We start from the raw sequence: 18,866 nt of genomic DNA, 5'->3' as shown, positions 1-18,866 counted from the left end.
CCAGAAACACAGTGAACATTAAAGGATTAAATACTCCGTGAGCAGATAGGTTCTTACAAAATGCTCTGTGTGCAGGTTCCTGGGAATTTAAAGGTCTCTGGCTTTGTTTAGTTATGAAGATTTTCCAAATTTAAGTCAGCAGAGAAAACTGTTACTAGAATGAGGTGGCGCAGGTGGTGCGTGCAGGAGGGAGACTGTAGTCGTGCTGGCTGGAGGGCCGGCTGTCATAATGGGCAGGGTCAGGATGGTTCCGCCCGTGGTGGGGAGCAGCTGCGTGCTGTGGACACAACTGCTTTTGATTCAGCAGGAACCGGTGAGCAGAGAGCCCTTAGAAGGAATGAAATCCATTTGCCACTGTGGAGGTTCTTGGGCCACCTATTGTAAAATTCTGAATAGGCCTCAAGTTCGCTTGTTTTTGCGACTCAAGGAAATGTTGCTGTCCTTGACATTCCAGAGTTCCCCGGAAAGCCCCGTAAATCGGAAGGCTTTTCCTGGATACAGTGAAAGGAATTGCTCCCTTGGGATTTGTGTCTCGGTCTAGGAGGTGGCGCGTGCAGTGTCAGCCACCAGGGTCAAACCACAGGCTGAGGGGTTCCTGTGGGATCGAGTTGCTCAGAGTGCCCGGGGCGGGTGTGTGTGGGGTCCTTGTGACTTGTACTTTCTCCACGGTCACAGGGGCTTCCTTCTGTGACTGCAGCCCTGCTCACTCTGCCCACATAGACAAGCCCACTGCAGTAGAGCCCCCAACCCCCACATGATTGCATGCCCTGAAATGCCATCCCCACTTTTCTTCCCTCATGCAAAGTCCTTCAGGCTCAGCACTTCCCACCTTCAGTTCCCTCCAGCCCTCCTTCAATACTCTTGATGCATTTACTGAGCCTTCCTTGTCACTGTTCAGGACTTGGCTTTAACCTCGCGTATTTATTGCTCATCTCTTCAAGGCCTGGGTCTCATACTTCTTTTCTGTCTCCAGCAGGAGAAGCAAAGTGTAGTTGAAAAAGGGCATGCCTAGGAGTTGCACAGTCCTAGATTCAAATCGCAGCTTTGCTTCTCTGAGCTGTGTGACCTTGGGCAAGTTATGTAACCTCTCTGACCCCAGTTTCTTCTCTATAATGTCGTTTAGAAGAGCCACCTCATGGGCTTTCACACAACAGTTTGTTCTCTCTCCTCATCTCAGAAGTAGACACTAAATAAATACTTCAATAAGTGGTTTGACTGCAGTGAGATTGCTTGATTCAGACATGTCCAAAGGAGAGACCAAAGTAAGAGCGGCAGGACCACACTCATGAAAGAAGCCCCACACAGTGCTAGCAAGAGCCATCCGACATTTGCACCAATCTTAGTATGTAAAGCATCTTGTGCATGGATCCAAGATTCGTGCACTTGGCCAAGGGGTTTCCTTATTCGAGGGGTTTCATCTGGTGGACTTTGCTAGACCCAGAGTCCAACCTGAAAGTTTTGCCAGCCCAAACTTGAGCTTCATATGACCTTAGGTGCCGTTGTCCCACTGCAAGAGCGTTTATTGAGTCCTTGGTTTGGGTGAGGTGCTGTATTGGGCCCATTGTAAGGAGCTCGTGGTCACACAGATGCCATGGTCACCTGCATGTCCCTGAGCATTGAGTGCAGTGCTGTGCAGAGAGCAGGTGCCTGTGCATGTCTGCATTATGAATTCAACTTGAGCTGACCCTGTCCAAGGTGTCAGCAGTGGTAGGAGCTGTAAAGGCCACTCGCATAGACGAGGGCACTGACCACTGATGGTCCAGGTCCACCTGTGAAGTTCCAGTGCTGCCCTTTGCCTGAAGGTAGGCGGTGTAGTAAGGCTTCAGGGTATAGTTTAGATCCCACGGAGGTCCAGCCAGCAAATACCTGAGCACCTTCTGCAGGCAGGTCTCGCAGGCTCCACTCTGCCCACGGCAAGGGTGTCTTAGCATATGACAGTTGCCTTGGAAGTCAAGCTCCCAGGAGCATGGCTTCTCTCCTTGTAAGTGCCCACTGCTGGCAACTCTGCCAGGCCTTGTTCAGTGCACACATGTCATTTTCTGACCTTGTTGATAATCCACAGCAAGCTCGTTTCACTGCAAAAAGGTGCCCTTGTGTCAGGTCAGCCAGCTGTCAGCTGCCCCCCTGCAGGCTATACTGACGGAAGATTTTTTCAGTCCCTCCATTCACTTGAAACTCAGCCATGAATGCTTCCAGGATCTCTGTCTCTGTCTCTCTGTCTCGTTCTGTGTGTCTCTGTCCCTGAGTCTCTCTCCATGTGTGTCTGTCTGTCTTCCTCTCTGTTTCTCTCTCCCTCTCTCTGTCTGTCTCTCTGTGTGTTTGTGTATATGGTGCCATATTGTTCTGGCGACAGAAAGCACACACTGTCAGAGGTCCTTCACAGGAAACATTCATTCAGCCGAGAGGCCGCACCGACATATCTGCATCCATGTGTTAATGAGCCTGAATCCGGCCCTCAGTGCTGACCTTGCCAGGGTTTGCACATCCCAGCATTGACAGCCACTGCCATGGACAGAGATTTTGCATTTCCCTTGTGCTGGAGAGGTCCTCTATCTTCCCTGGACACAGGAAGACTGTCTCATGTGGAAGGAAGACGACTGTCAAAGAGCCAGGCAGTGCGTCTTGAAATGCATCTGTTTTTATTCATGTTGAGCCTTTCCAGGTGAACTGAACTAAATCATAAACTACAAAGTGAAAGCAGATTTTTTGTAGGACGCCCATCTGGAGCCCACTGAGAGAATTCGCCCCCAGTGTGGACCATACACTTCCTCTTCTGTTCCTGAGGGTGGACCCACCGTTTGGGGGAGAGGCTTCTCCCATGGGCAGCTTGGCGGATCACCTCGGTCATGTTGACTGACTGTCACACTTGACTCATAGGCTACAGACTTGGGAAGCTGGGAATAGAGTGAGGCTTGTTATATCTTGGGGGTGCTTTTGAGCGAAATAGCTGCCTGGAAGGTTTAAGCAGAGTTTGCGACTTATTTGCTGCAGACAGAATGCCAGGACCAGCACCACGGCAGGGCAGATCTGATCATGGGCAGATGTCTGAGCCTGTCATCGAGGCAAGGGCCCTGCCAGGGTGCTGTGGAGCTTCCAGAAGAGATGCCCATGCTGATTCCTCTGCAGTCCTGAAAGCAAGTATCACACTAGGCATGACTGGAGGCTGGTGGTGCCCGCTGAGATGCCGCCCACTCAAACCCCCTGTGCTTGGCTGTCTTTACTCTGACACACACCCCTCCAGGTCTGAGGCCACTTTCAGCAAGTTTCTATTAGCCAGCAGGTTCTTTGTACTCCCCACCACCACCTAGCTCAGTCAACACTTGCTGATTTAAACAAGTGAGAATCAAACATTTTGCCCCCAGCTCGGGCCCTCCACACTTAATAAATGAAGGACCCCCACTCTCCTGCCCCCCTCCCCAGCAGTGGAGTCCTGATGACAGCGATTAGGCCACACTGCAGAGCTCAGCGAGCCTCTGCTTTCAGTTCCCATTTCTGGCATATTTTCATGAATTAACTCTTGCAGTGGCGGGGACAGGGCCATGTACCTCGGCCATGGCCTGCCTTCACAGGCCACGTGGCAGGCACAGTGGAGCGCTGCATGCGTGCTTGGCCTGACCGTGGCCTCCCGGGAGGCACGCTCGTCTGCCACCACGCACACGGGGATGGAGTTCATGCTCACATACACGGAGGCAGGTACGGACCCTGGCGGGGCAGCAGGGAGGGAAGCCACACCTGTGACTCCAGAACCCAAGAAAGAGCAGTGGGTGGATATATTGCAGACACTAGTCTGCCCGAGGAACGCCCGGCCGCCTCCAGGCAGTGCGGGGCCCTGGCTCATACTGACAGGCCGAGCGTCCGCCGCTCCCCACGCGGGGGCACACTGACAGCGCCCGTGCGAATTCACCTTGGTGTGAGAGGCAGAGGGCTCGGGGGACTAAGGCCTGGATTCTGACCATAAAAACAAAGAGAGGGGAAGCACACAGGTGGCAAGCGTGGCCACCATGCTGCAGCGAGGAGGGGCTCCAGGAGGTGAAGTTCACAGCAGGAAGCACGGACTTCACTTAACGGTTTGGGAGGAGGGAGGGTTGGTCGTGGAGGCCGAGTGTGGCAGACAGTCTCCACAGAGAGCAGGTCCGTCATTTAGAGGGTGGAGGAGACAGGCTCGGACATGTGTCAGGGTGTCCCAAATCCCATCCTAAGAGATGCATGAGAAAAGATGGAGAATCAGGTCATTAACTGTATAAGCCCAGGATGGCTGCCTGGAGAGAGAATCTTTGCAATCAGCTACTGATACAGGATTCAGATGAGAGAAATCTAGGCCTGGGAGGTAAAGGGAGTTGCTCTCCCAGAGCCAGCTCAGCCATCCTAACGTACCATCCAGAATAGTTCTCACCCACCACGCCAACTCCTACGATTTAGAAACTTCATTAAAAGGAGGATAAAAATTGTGCAAAGTTTCTTTCTAAGCAGAGGAAGCCCATCTCCCACACCTGTGAGCACGTGTTACAGAACCAGCAGGTCCGTCTGTGGAATGCCATGTGTAAGAATAATTTAGTCCCCTTCCTCCTGTACACAAGAAATGTAATTGTGTGTTTTTTCTAAAAATGTAATTGTGTTTTTTTCTTGAAGTGATTCGTTGGTTGGTTTTTAGTATTTCACTAGGTTGTACAGTTATCACCGTTATATACTTCCAGAATGTTTTTATCACTCAAAAAAAGAAAGAAAAAAAAAAAAAGCCCTACACTCATTAGCGGCCACTCTCCATTCTCCTCTCTCCCCACCCCCTGCCACCACTAATCTACTTGTCTTCCTATGGACTTGCCTGTTCTGGTCATTTCATATCAATGGGGTCTTTTGTAATTGGCTTCTTTCACTGAGCGTCATGTTTTCAAGCCCCATCCATGTTGTCATCGTACGGACGGATATACCATCTTTTCTTTATCTCTTCATTAGCTGATAGACGTTGGGTCATTTCCACTCTGGGTGATTACAAATAATGCTGACGTGACTTTTTGTGTGCAAGTGTTTGTGTGGACATGTGTTTTCAGTTACCTTGGGTGTGTATCTAAGAGTAGAATTGCTGGATTGGGTAGAAACTGTTCAACAGTTAGAGGAACATCCACAGCGGCTGCACCATTTCCCATTCCCACCAGCTCTGGGGAGGCCTCCAGTTTCTCTTCCTCCTCGCCAACACTTGTTATTGTCTATTTTTCACGTTAGAGCCATGCCAGTGGGTGTGAAGATATCTGCGGTGGTTTGGGCTTGCGTTTCCCTAATGACTATGATGCTGTGCATCTCTTCTTGGGCTTAATGGCCATTGCACTCTCTCCTTTGGTGAAAGTCTGCAGAAATCTTAGCCTGTTTTTAATTGGGGTACTTGTCTTTTTGTTGTTGGGTTGTTATAGTTACACTTTATTTGCTCAACATACTTCCATGCCCAGCACAAGATCATAAAGTGATACCCCCTCCCCAACAATGAAACTAGCAGAAGTCCAAAGCAAGAAAAGGCCAAGTGCCAGAAGCTGCAGGGCACTCAGCGGCTTCTGGCCAAAAGAAGGTGTGGAATGAGGAAGGTAAGGAAGAAAAATGGAGAAAGTTTGTTTTAAAGCCAAAAATGCTCACCGCAGGTTACTGGGCATGAGATACTGCAGAAGGCACCCTTAAAATGAGGTCAACTGCCTGGGTCTGTTCCCTTCTCCTCAGAACCCTGCAGGATAAATGCGCATGCCGCCTCCCCCCCCCCACACACACACACACACAGTGCCTTGAATATATTGAGAAAACTCTCATGCCCATTAAAGGGCCCATGAATGCAGGACATATATTACCCAGCCGTCGGCAGGGCCTGTGTCTTATTTGGCTTTAAGACTCCTCGGCCCCTTATAAAACTGTTTGGTTCCTGAATGAATAAGCCACCTGAAGCGATTTCAAGGTCTAGTGTAGATATCGCCATGAGTCTCTCCTGCTCTGATTTATTATATGAACGCGATGAACCAAATAACACACTTACCAACATATTTTTGGTACATTTTGCTAGAGATGCATTGCATTGCCCATTTCCACCTACCATCAGATGATGGAAGCACTGGGCTGTTGGGGCATCCTGGCAGGAGGCACCTAACCCCACAGGTGGCTAAGTACCTTCTCCCAGCAGTATTTGCATGGCTAGCAGAGCAAGGAATTTGTCTCCACGCTTCCCTCCAGAGAGTACCTCCTACCCCTGGCATGGATGGCAGTTAGACTAACAGGACGTCTGTGATTCTGCCCCGGAAACGCCAGCTTTGGCGTAACTCTCCTCCTGCAGGTGGACAAGGCTAGTGGCCTGTGGCCCAGCTCTATGGCTGCAGGGTCCTCAGAGCATCGGACTCCTCTGCGAACCCTTTCCCAACTGTGCCCTGCTCAGGGAAGGAAGGAACCATTTGGGCTTCTCATTTTTCGCCCTCCCTAGCTTCTGAGGGCCCCGGCCTGATTTGCATCCTCAGCTCAATTTGCATCACAAAATACACGCAAACGTCCCTGGACCAACTGTGGTGGGCGGGCAAGTTTTGGTTTTTGTTTTGTTTGGGTTTTTCATCTCCTGCCATTTCTCTAGCAGGTTTCTAGTTACATCCAGATGACCCTTAGATTAGGTTTCATTTTATGTCGTTGGCCTGTGGTTCAACTAGCCCCTCCCCCCAGGGCCCACAGACCCTCTGGGATGGAGCCCCATTCTCTGGCGATGGCTTTGGGGTGGCCCTGCAAGCCTGGCAGAGGAAGTCATCGTGCTTCCCAGCCAGGCCAGGCTGCTGTGTGTCCTTCAGTTATATGCTCGAAGGTTGTTTTTAATCCCTTTCCTTTTCCCCCAAACCCGGAATCAATATTTTGAGAGTAAAGGGAGGGTGAGGGAGGAAGAGCCACAGGGGACAGAAGCTTGCAACTGCCAAAGCGGCTCTGATCTGCAGACGGAACCCTCAAGACTCATTCAGCACAAAGTGGCTGCAGAGGAAATCCTGCCCAGCCAATGATAAGGGGGAAATGGAGTCACTTCCTCACCAGCTGCTTTATTCAGGTAGAAAAAAGTCCTCACTTCCTCGCGTGTGCTCTGCTGGCCACCACTCAGAGCAGCCCAGCGGCTCACTTCCCCTTTAGATCTCAGGCCGGTTGGTGTCGGGAGAATTAGTGCTTTCTTGGCTTCAGGGAGAGTTCTCTCTGCTATGCGTGTCTCCCTCCCTCCCTCCCTCCTTCACTTCCTTTTCTCTTTCTCCCAACATCCCTGTCTCTTGGCCAGTGTGTGTCCCTAGCTTGTGGGTTGGAGCCGTCACAGACAGCACTGGGGATGAGTCTCACACCCCTTAGTAGAATGCAGAATGAGTTGCCACGGAGGTCTCTGTGTTCCTATGGATGTTCAGACACAGCTTGGGAGCTCTGACCACCTCCCCTGTCCTGTACAATGGGCACCAGCGCTGTCTCTCCTGTCAGTGCCCAGGATTATTGCCTTTTTTTTTTTTACCTCCAGGCAGCGTTTTCATAGTATGTCTTCATCACACAACAGGAATCTCCCTGACAGAGTGGTAAATGAACAAATGAGTTAGAAAACGCTGCACAGCTTATCTCTCTTGGGGACTCACAAAGCATATAGGTAGAGTGTTATTAAGAATATTTGACAACCAGTATGGCACAGACACTGACCAATCAGATCCGACGCTGACTGTCCGATATGGCTGAACAGCATCTCCTCATAGGGAGACGAGAGTCTACTACAAAAGCAAACCAACAAACAAAAAAAGACCCACTGAATTTTGTTTAGGTCTGTCATGTATTTGTCCTTTGAACACACTCCTTCTTTTAAAAAATATCATCTCTTAAGGTGTGTTTGGAAAACCTGTTCTGTAGTAAAAGAAATGAGTTTATTTCAGTTCCACAAACATTTGCTGAGTGCCTAATATGTGACAGACATATGCTCCAGGGATCCAAAGATAAATAAAATATGGTTCCTGCACCTCCAGCTGAATGAGAGAAGACAGACATGTGAACAGATGATGTTCAGATAATACAAGGAATAGCCCAGGATTATTTAACTCAACCTAGGGATTTGGAGAAAGTTGCCTGCAGAAAATGATTGCACTGAATCCCTGAGTGAACCAACGTGAACCTACAAGTGAGAGAAGCTGAGCAGGAGAGCTAGCTGGGTTGGAGCCCCAGCACTGGGACCCTTTGCTGTGGTAAAGAATTTGGGCCAAGCATGGAAGTGACAACTTTGCTTCTGAGTAGACCACTCTGGCTGCAATATGGAGAGGGATTGAAGACTGGAAGCAGAGAGATCGGATGGGAAATCGTAGCAGTAATGCCGGGGAAGAGAAAGTCATGGGGACTGACAGATGTTCAGGTGGTCACATCGGTGGTGCACATACTGCCCCATCGAATCCCTTCGCCCTTGCCACTCCAGTGCTCTCGCGCTTGACCTCTAGCTACAGGAGGTAGAGCACTGCTCCTCTTTCCCTAAGGGCTTCTATGGCCTCTACTGCACACTTTGCCTGTGCACTGACCGACTGGAACTGCTGGGGTGTTGACACCTACATAGGAGTAGCCCTCAACCAATGAATGCAAGGAGTTGGTGTAAAAATACCCCAGCTCCTCGCCCCTTCGTGGAATAATAAAAGGTGCATTTTCTGCACTGCACCCCAGATTTTCCTTCAGGAATAAGTTCTAGTTGCCAGCAGCAGCATGTGCTTGGTAAGGTCATTCAGGGCTGCTTTCCTTTTCTGTCTCACTTCCCTAGGAACCCTTCTACTAGTGTTTGCGGGGATCATCTCCCCCATAAACTGCTGACATTCAAGTCTTTGTCTTAGGGTCTGCTTCTGGGGGAACCCAACCTAAGACTATGGGATTTACCAGTGAATGAATGGTGGGGGCAGAGGTGTGAGGAGGAAGAAAACGTCTAGAAGACCCTCAGGCTACAGGTTTACTTAACAGCATAGGTACCGTGAAGGCAGGAGGAGAGGCAAGCTTGCTGGAAGGGGCTGTGATAACTCCAGTTTTGGACAGGCTTTATTGTGACTTCCGGTGGGACATTTTAGAAAGGGGTTGGGATCAGAATGTGGCAGTGAGAGGGCCAGGTGGGGCTGGATGTGAAGATTTCAGAGACATCATCGTCATAGGGATGGTATCTAAGACCATGAGAGTGAAGGAGATTAGCCAAAGAAAGAGGAGACTGCCAGGCAGAAGCCTGGGAGCATCGAGTACCTCTCAGGGCAGACGGAGGAGGAGGTGCCCATGCAAAGGTGGAGAAAGACTCTCCAGGAGGCAAAGGCTGTCAGCGGTCCCAGTGTCCAGTGCATCAGAGCCCCCAGGAAGATCCAACCTGAAAAGCAGCCAGGGAATCTAGCCACGTGTTGGGTACTGGGGGTCTCTGGGGAGTGGTTTCAGCGGAACCATGAAGGAAGGAGCCAGGCTGAGTGGATTAAAGTGAGGGTAGGAAGACAGCCGATGAGCGTGGGTTAGCAGCTTTCCCCGGACAGCAGGGAGACAGAAGATAACGGTTAGGGTGGAACACAGCATCAGCATGGTCATTTTGAGGAAACCTGAATTTACTTTTTTTATTTTTATTTTTATGTTTTGTTGGTAAATAAATACCCCCAACTCCCTTGCCCTGCAAGGAAGGATGTGTTCTCTACTGAGGAAATCTGAATGTTTATATGCCAAGGAAAAAAGAAACCAAAGAAAGGCTGAGGCTGAAATTACAGTGGAAAGCAGGGACCATGGATGGAGGAAGGTTCCAGAAGCAGCGGAGACAGTGGAATAAGGGTGCAGGGTAAGAAGGATCAAGGAAGGACAGATAAGAGATCTAAGTCAGTGGGTGCACCAGGGTAGGAAGCTGCGGTCATTCTCACCCAATGTCCCCGATTTTCTCAGAGAAGAAAGAGGTGACATCAGCTAGTCAACAGTGAGGAGAACCCATGAGAAAAGTGGTGGCTGTTTGGAGTAGTCATGAAAAGGAACAGAGAAAAACATCTGACCGAGGGTAAGGGAGTGCTAAGTGGTTTCAAGAACTCACTGAGGTTGGAGACCATGAATTTCGACCAGCACCAGTCTGCACGGTTGGGCGACTTTCTTCAGCAACACTTGAAAAGCCCAATGAGGCTGCACAGAGGAAGGTCTGGATGGGAGGAAGCACATTGAGGGAGGCAGGCAGGAGGCGCCCAGGACGATGAAAGAACCAACTGCTTGCGGATTTCTAACCCGTTAAGCCCAGGATGCAGGAGGGTAAACCCAGCCTCCATGGTCCTCCACCTCAGGCCTGCTTATTACTCAGTACATACTGTGAGTGACTCACTTTACCTGTCAAGGTTTCATTTGTCTCACTTATTTAAAAAGGCCGATGTCTTTATCAGGCGTTATTACACCAGTGTTGGAGATCTGAACTTACTGGAGGGTCCTTCCAGCTCAGAGTTTTGTGTTACTCTAATTGGTCTTTTGCTTTCCCGTTTCCTTCCTTAACCCTGAGGTGGTCATGAGGGCAGTGATCCCCACGGAGACAGTTATAGAGCCATGAGAAATAGAAAAGCAAAGGCATTCGCTAGCAATATTTGATTTCCTGTTGGCACCATCCGATTCTCTTTTTACTTGCTTCTTACCGCTGACAGGACCTTCTGCTCTGTGCGGGTACCAAAGGAGGACACACTTTGATTTCGTTAGTTCGGATGTGCACACAGAGGCATCCTCTCTCTCTGGATTGTGAGCTCTTTGAGGCTGTCCTCCTTAGGCTCTCCCATAATCATATCATATGCTTGTGTACAGAGTCAGCTCAAAGACCGTGAAATGCAGCTGACTGTCTAATTTGCTTATAGCCCACCAAGCCATATTAAATTTCCCAGTGGTGCAACAACTGAGCACCAACACTGAGCCAGGGCCTGAAGGTGCAGGCCAACGTTGGTTTAACTGTTACCTGCTTCACTCAGTCTTATGTTGGGAACATCTTTCCTTGCCAGGAAATGCAGGGTAAACTTTTTAATGGCTCGACCACATTCCGTTGTACAGATGTGCCGTAAAGTTATTCAACCAATCGCACTTTCAGACATTTGTTTTCAGGTTTCAACTATTATAAACAACCTGTGCGTTTTACTAATTCTTTTTTCAAGATAAATAACTAGAAAGGGAATTACTAGCAAAAGGACATATTTTCAAAGCTTTTGATACGCATTGCCATATAGGAAAAGTCTCTACACTTACCTTTACCTGGGAGTGCATCAATTGTGTAAGAGCATCTGGGGCTCCCATCCCCCCCAGCCCCCCCCCCACACACACACATACACACCCCTTCCTTTTTAATAGAACTCAGTATTCTTTCTCAGTGTTGCCCATCTGATTCACTTATTTTTAAATTTCATTTGAAATCAGGTTTCAGTGAAACTTTTTGAAAGGTTCTGAAGGGGACCGGAAGATTTTGGATGATGGGCTCCTGAGAAGGAGGTGTGTAGGGGTGGAGGGAGCGGAAGGGAGGAAAAGAGAGGTAGAGAAGGGGGTAAGAGTGCTCTCCCCACTGGTCCCAATGCAGGAGGAACAAGGACACTTTTACTGCTGCAACCCCCACCCTCCACTCAGCTTAGGTGTCTGGGTCTGACCTGTTCCCGTCCACCCCTCCCTGGCTTATTTCTAACCCTGCAGGAAGGGCCTGGGGTTGGGAGTTTGGCCATCCTGCTCATTGATACAGGCCCTGGGTGGGACTCACACTCAGACCTCTCCAAGTTTGAAGTTTGTGCAGAAACTGTCTGCAAAAGAGCAACCAGAGCTGGGGCACTGCCTGTCTCCTCCAATGTGAGGGCCAGCAGGAGAAAGGACCCTCCCTCCGGACCTGCAGGGCACATCCCTGGAATTAGAGCCCTTGCCAGTCCTGACATGAGCAAGGTGCCGGTGCCTCCTAAATATATAGACAGGGATTTTGTCCGAATCACATGATGACGGCCCAGGTTTTCTTTTTCCCTCTTTGTTGCTTTTAATACATAAAATGAGCATGTGTTTATTTAAAACAGCTTTCAAACTTAAACAAATAATGACAGACTGTTCAAACAGACTTCGGAAATCACCCTAATCAGGACGTTTGAAAATGCAAGAAGTCTCTATGAAAGTAGCATTTAGGACCTTCAGTCCTGAAACCGCAGGGACTACTTTGCACTTTGGGACGTAGATGGGCGAAGCGCGAAGCTCTGGGGGCTGGATTCAATCCCAGGGGGCGTTAACGACACCCCTCAGCCCTACAATCTGACTTAATAATTTATGAGGAAGTAGAGATGGGCATTGTATTTTCACTTCCTGTCTTCCACCAGGACACATCACGTGTACATTTTAATTCACAATTTCTTTAGAAGTCACCCAAGCGTCTTCAGCACCAAAAGCTGACCCCCTAGAGGGAGCAAGTAAATTGCTCCTGTAAAACAGCAGCCTCGCTGGAACCTCTGGAGGGAAGGGTTTGTTTCGGAGGCAAGTAGAAGGCTTGCAAGAGGGCAGACTAGAGAACCAGTTAATACTTCCACTAGTCCACATTCTGGGCCACGTTGACAAATGGCTTTGAGTCACCTACGTTAATCTTCACAACAACCAATTTTATGGGTGAAATAAATGAGGCTCAGGGTTGGGTAATTTGTTCAAGGTCATAAGCAATAAAATGTCAAGGCCGGGATTTCACCCAGACCTTCTCACCCAAGTCCAGAGCTGTTCCCGGACCCCTGGGAGCTGTGTCAGCACCTCTGTGCTCCTTCTTTGGGTCAAGAGATGATACTTTAGCTTACCCCACTCTATAAATGATGTTTTTCTTTACAATGCACCTCAGAAAGGGCCCATTAGAAGCACAGCTATTTACGTGAGGCGATGGGGGTCGGAAGAGGGGATTATTCCAGCCCCAGAGAGGAAGGAGTATCTGGAGGGGCATTTCATCGGCTCCCTGGGACTGTGCACCGGACAAACTGGGAGGAAGTGCCAGCCCATTTGTCCCTGCTTCCTTCACTGTCCCGGGATATTTTCCTTGTCCAAAAAGGTCAGATGGCCAGTGTCTTAGTCCGTTTCATAGTCTGCCACAGAAAATTCCATTGGTAACTAAAGAAATGCAGAGTCTGACCACTGATCTCAATGTCCAACTGAATTGTGTACAGCCCAGTGTCAGTGCCCTGAGGGACTTGGGGTGTCATTTGGCTGGGCTGTTGGGGGTTCTAGCCTGCCCATCCCTCAGAGAGAGCAGTTTGGAGGGGAGGGCTATTAGACTTGCAGCTGTGTCTGTGGGATACGGGATGCACTTTGCAAGAGGCAGAGTTTCTCCTGCCCGTAAATATGTTCTGACCTTTTCCTGCCCCGTTTATCCCTGATTATATATAGGGAAGGTATGTTTCTTGACAATCAATCATGATCGTTACCTCAGCTTTGTGCTAAGAGCACTGAGCACATATTTTATTTATGTCTTTTTAGAGCCTTGCTTTGCTAAGGCTCAAATTTAGAACATTTTAACAATAGATTAAAAAAGAAGAAGAAAACCCTTGCGCCCTCTCCTGGTAAAAATTAATCCAGTACATCTGAAGGTCCAGGTCACCCCCTTATTGGCTAACTAATCTTGTGCTAATTTGACCAAAACTGTTGACACACCAGATGGACTGTTGGGTCCTCTGTGGTCCGCGATTACAGAGTTTCTTCGCAACCGTTCTCAGCCTCGGCTCTACTGGCATCTTGGGCTGGATATTTTTTGTGGTGAGGGTTGTCCTGTGCATCGTGAGCTATTGAACAGAGTACATGGCCTCCACCCACTAGATGCCAGCAGCACCTCCACCCCAAGTTATTTCCATCTATTGCCAGATGTCCCCTGGGGGGCAAGACCACCCCCAGTGAGAATCACTGCCCTAAACGCTTGTCAGCCTTTTGTATAAGGTGCTACTGGTCCTAGGGTAACCAGTGAGAGAGCGAGGATGGCTCAGCAGAAACCCTTTGACTTCAGGAAGCAATTCTGATAGCTGGTCAAGTGAGTCCACTGCTAGGAATTTGACTCAAAACCCATCTGAATAAGTAGATACACATTTATGTAAAAGATGTATCATAATATTGTTTGTAATAGCAAAAGTTTAAAACAACCCAAATAAAGAATCAGTAAAATAAAACACATCATATAATGTGTGTGTGTGTGTGTGTGTGTGTGTGTGTGTGATGGAATACTACGCAGTCGTGAAAAATAATTGTGTAAATCTATAATTCATAATGTGGGAAGTTTCCTTAATGATGCTTTGAACTCTCACCTTTAAGACTACTCCAACATTCCCAGACATTGTTGTATTTAGAAGGAGTAATTTCAAACAGGCAGAGTAAGCATCTGGGTGAAGTATTAGGCCCAACACAGAATTCAAACAACTAATGATTATATTCAGAAAACTTTGTTAACTGAACAAGCATATATTAAGCACCTACATGTACCAAGACCACACACAGCACTGGGGAGACAAAGACACCTGGTTCCTCTATGGCGATACTTGCCCCAAACAAACAAAACGCCGTGAAGGTTGTCAGAACCTCCTCTGTACAGCCATGCCAGAAGTGTCCGTATGTTACTGTCTCCCATAATGAAACCTTGGGCTCCAGTTCCAGGTTGTTGGAATGCTTGAATAAATCACACCACGTGAAAAAGCATTCATTTACTGATTTATATATATTCAGAGGGATTTCGAGGGTTGTCCAAATACTAATTGGGTCCAAATGTGGAACCTAGTCTTCCCCTACAAATCTAAGCAATGAGCATCCAGTGACTGGTTCAATGTCGGACAACCCCTATGAAGAAAAGACAGAAGCCGTCTTCTTTCCTCAGGGACCTGTGTGTCCAGTGACACACATACTGATCATAAATGACCACATGCTTTGTGACAGTCACTGCTTGAGTTAAAGGCAGAGTTGTGGTCGTCCCATCTAGCCACCCCTGGGAGAAACCCTGCAACGGTTTCCTTTCCCAGGAGGCACCCTGTTCTTGACCTCAGGGCTAGGCGTGCCACCAGTGGAGGCCACCCTGCCATGTCTACGATATCAGCATCCCAGGCTAACCAAGCACTCACAGAGCCGCTGTCATCCCTGGAAGGGCATCAGCAAAGGGAAGCGCCCTGGTTTGGGTCTGGGTTCAAATCCTGGTCCTGCCGTTGATTAATCAAATCCTTTAACCTCTGTGAGTCTCAGGTTTTGTTTTTGTTTTTTTCCCTTTACAGAACAGGAATAAATAAAATGACTCCATAAGATTGGTATAAAGAATAAAATAATGCATGTTAGGTGTTTAAGTGCCTGGCATATAGCAAGCTTTCAATAAGGGAGTGTAGTTAGTCGTTGGGTTTTTGTTGTTGTTATTTTTATGAATAGCCATGCTAGCGAAAATTGCGAAGCTTCCCTTACTTCTAACTGCCTTTGCTGTTGTATTTTTCCCCTTAGCACTTATCAGCCTCTCATATACTATATGATACAATTATTTTGTTTACTGTTCATCCCACTCAACTAGATAAAAGCTTTGTGAGGCAGGAACTTTTAATCTATTTCATGCACTGCTGTATCTCTGTGGTGCCTGACACATAAATAGAGTCTCAATAAATATTTCTTTTTTAAAAAAAGATTTTATTGGGGAAGGGGAACAGGACTTTATTGGGGAACAGTATGTATTTCCAGGACTTTTTTTAAAAAATTGGGGAACAGTAGTGTGTTTTTCCCAGGACTTATCAGCTCCATCCAAGTCAAGTTGTTGTCCTTTCAATCTTAGTTGTGGCGGGCGCAGCTCAGCTCCAGGTCCAGTTGCCGTTGCTAGTTGCAGGGGGCGCAGCCCACCATCCCTTGCAGGAGTCGAACCAGCAACCTTGTGGTTGAGAGGACAGGCTCCAACCAACTGAGCCAGATCACTCGGGAGCTGAGCTGCAGCTCATTGACTTCATTCTAGTTGTGGAGGGTGCAGCTCACTGGCCCAGGTGGGAATCGAACCGGCGGCCCTGTTGCCCAGAGGTTGCACTCTAACCAGCTGAGCCATCCGTCCACCCCTCAATAAATATTTCTTGAATGAAAGTGAAGAGAGTGGGTCCGCTTTCTAATACTCTTTCTTTTCCTCCCCTCCTCTCTCCCTGCAGGACGCCTTTGTGGAACTGTACGGCCCCAACATGCGGCCTCTGTTCGATTTCTCCTGGCTGTCTCTGAAGGCGCTGCTCAGTCTGGCCCTGGTGGGAGCTTGTATCACCCTGGGTGCCTATTTGGGCCACAAGTGAAGTCAGCAGGCCTGCCATAAACAAATATGCAAAAGGTTCACTAAAGCAGTAAAAATATATGCATTGTCAGTGATGTACCATGAAACAAAGCTGTATTCTCTTAAAAACAAGCAAACAAACAAACAAAAACCCCACAAAAAAAACAAAAACCGCTTTCAGGCTCAATGTCGAATCAGCTATTTACTGCCAAAGGGAAATACAATTTATTTTTTACATTATTGAGAAAAAAGATTTATTTATTTAAGACAGTCCGTTGAGCATCCTATCTTTGGAAACCCTACCATTAATTGCCAAGCCCCACCTGTGTAGCCCCACCTGGATCTCCTGTGCCTATAAACGGATTTGCTTTCCACGTTGTTGGCTGGACTGACTCACCATCTGAAAAGCAAACAAACTGACAAAGGACGTGACTATTCCAGAAGCTGGGTTTCTGGCTGCTGGAGGTTTGGAAGAAGATGTTCATTTTCCTTGCATTTATTTGCCCCAGAGGCTGTGATATTAATTGAGGGAGGTACTTGGAGGCAAGTGCATTCTTCCCTGGCCGGAAGAACAGACACTTTGCATATGGTTCACATGGTACATACCCAGTTGGAAGAAAAAAATTGGGAACTGCAGATGGACTTGGTATCTGCCAAGATTTCCACACGGAATGACAATGACAGGAAATATGCCCTTAAACCATAGGAGAGTATTTTTTTAAGCTACCAATTGTGCCGAGAAGCAGTTTAGCAATTTATACAATATCATCCAGTACCTTAAGCCCTGATGTATATATTCATATATTTTGGATACGCTCCCCCTCCAAAAACTGGCTCTGTGTATGAAACAGAATCCTCTGGAATGCGAGGAAGTGAACGTTTCGGTGACTTCTTCGGCACCAGCAAGGCTAGTTGCCCAGAAGCATCAGGCCGCCACAAGTGCCTGCTTTTCCGCAAGAGGCTGTAGCATGAAGTCCGCCTTGCCCCAGCTCAGAGGCCTCGTCCTGGAACTGAGCCTGGGCACTCGCTGGCCTGCTCGAGGGGTTTGAAACAGAGCAGTGTGGTCTCCCAATGTCTGGAAGCTGACAGAACTCAGAATTACACTGTCAAGAAAGAACAGTAGTAGGCCTGGGCCTGGTACTCCAGTACCTCCAGTGAGGCCCTTTTCCACATGGAGCCTGGAGCCTGGAGCTGGTAGCCAACGCTCCCAAGACATTTATCACTTGTAAGACATTTATCACTGTGGAGGGAGGGAAACAAAGGCACTGCGCCTTTCATAGCAGAAAGCCTTTCATAGCAGAGAGCGGTGGTGAAGGCTGGGAGAGCCACCACCGAACAGAAACGCAAAGAGAGGAGACACGTACGGCCTGCGAGCAGTGCGGCCACCCACCTGCCTGTGAAGTTTAGAGCAAGGCTTTAAATGACTTTGGGGAGGGTCATAAATCCTGAAGGAAGCGTTGAAATGAGGTGTCATGGATTAATTGACCTATGTCTATGGAATTAGGATGTAAAACATTATCTTGTCATTGTAGTTTGGTTTTATTTGAAAACCTGACAGAGAAAAAAAAAGTTCCAGGTGTGGAATGTGAGGACTATCTGTACATCCTGGGCATTAAAAAAGAAAAAAAAAAAAAAAAACAGTGGTGGAAAACTAGACAAGTAGCAAAAGAAGTGGTATCTTCAGCTAATAAACTAGGAAATATTTTTTCAAGTTTAGAAAGCCTTGAGCACCACGTGGAATAACTGTGGCATTATTGCATCATAAAGCATTTATCTGTATTAACTTTGGAATGTACTATGTTCAATGTTTAGTGCTGTGGTTGATATTTCAAAAGCTGCTTTAAAGAAAAATACATGCATCTCAGCCTTTTTTAAAAAATTGTATTTAGTTATGGCCTCTACACTATTTGTTAGCAAAAATGATCATATTTTCATTTGAGATTATTGCCTCTTAATTCTTTGAAAGCATTTCTGAGAAGATGAGATAAGCCCTGGGTCTCAGCTACCTGAGAAACCCTGGAGCATGCTGGCCATGGAGGGAGGCGCTTTGTTTCAACCAAGTTATACACACGTCATGTCAACACAATTGTTTATTGTGAGGGACGGATTTGTTGTCCCTTTGACCTTGTTCCTTGAGGGCTTATTTGTCCCTGGGCAAATCAGAATTTTACGCACATTATTTAGGATTGCATGTATATTTGGTTAAATCCATGAGGTTCATTCAGGTTGAAAATCCAGATGGGAAGTGACCAGGGGCTATGGTGGTTTGACCTTTAGAGTGGCTTTACGTGGCCTGTTTCCACAGAGACTCACCTAGAGCCCTCCTGCCCTCCTTCCACAGGGCCCTTTTCCACGGCTGTCTTTCAGGTTCTTCCTGAAATGCAGTGGCACTTACACCCCACACCGAGAAAGCAGGAAACCCCCTGGTATGAAGCCAGACCTCCCTGGCGGGCCTCAGGGAACAGGACGATCAGACCTTTGAATGATTCTGATTTTTAAGAGAAATATTATTTTATGAAAGGTTTACATTATCAAAAGTGATGAATATGGAATATCAAATCCTGTGCTGCTATCCTGCCAAAATCATTTTAATGGAGTCAGTTTGCAGTACACTCCAAGTGGCGAGATCCTCCAAGCTGCTTTAGAAGTAACAAAT

The 18,866-nt window shown here is 47.9% G+C and overlaps 1 protein-coding gene across 1 annotated transcript in view; it reads left to right on the top strand.

The window, feature by feature from the left end:
* The window catches only part of BCL2 (BCL2 apoptosis regulator), a 167,271-nt gene extending 149,410 nt beyond the window's left edge, over positions 1-17,861 (top strand). The window contains exon 3 of the mRNA XM_019729326.3: positions 16,098-17,861. Coding sequence (XP_019584885.1) covers positions 16,098-16,232 — 135 coding nt within the window. The 3' untranslated portion in view covers positions 16,233-17,861. The remainder of the gene's footprint in view (positions 1-16,097) is intronic.
* The last annotated feature ends 1,005 nt before the right edge of the window (positions 17,862-18,866 follow it).

Source organism: Rhinolophus sinicus, chromosome 4 (genome assembly GCF_057876585.1).
Source record: "Rhinolophus sinicus isolate RSI-liver-muscle chromosome 4, RSI-T2T, whole genome shotgun sequence".
NCBI classification, from domain to species: domain Eukaryota; kingdom Metazoa; phylum Chordata; class Mammalia; order Chiroptera; family Rhinolophidae; genus Rhinolophus; species Rhinolophus sinicus.
This window is presented reverse-complemented; position numbering and strand designations above follow the sequence as displayed.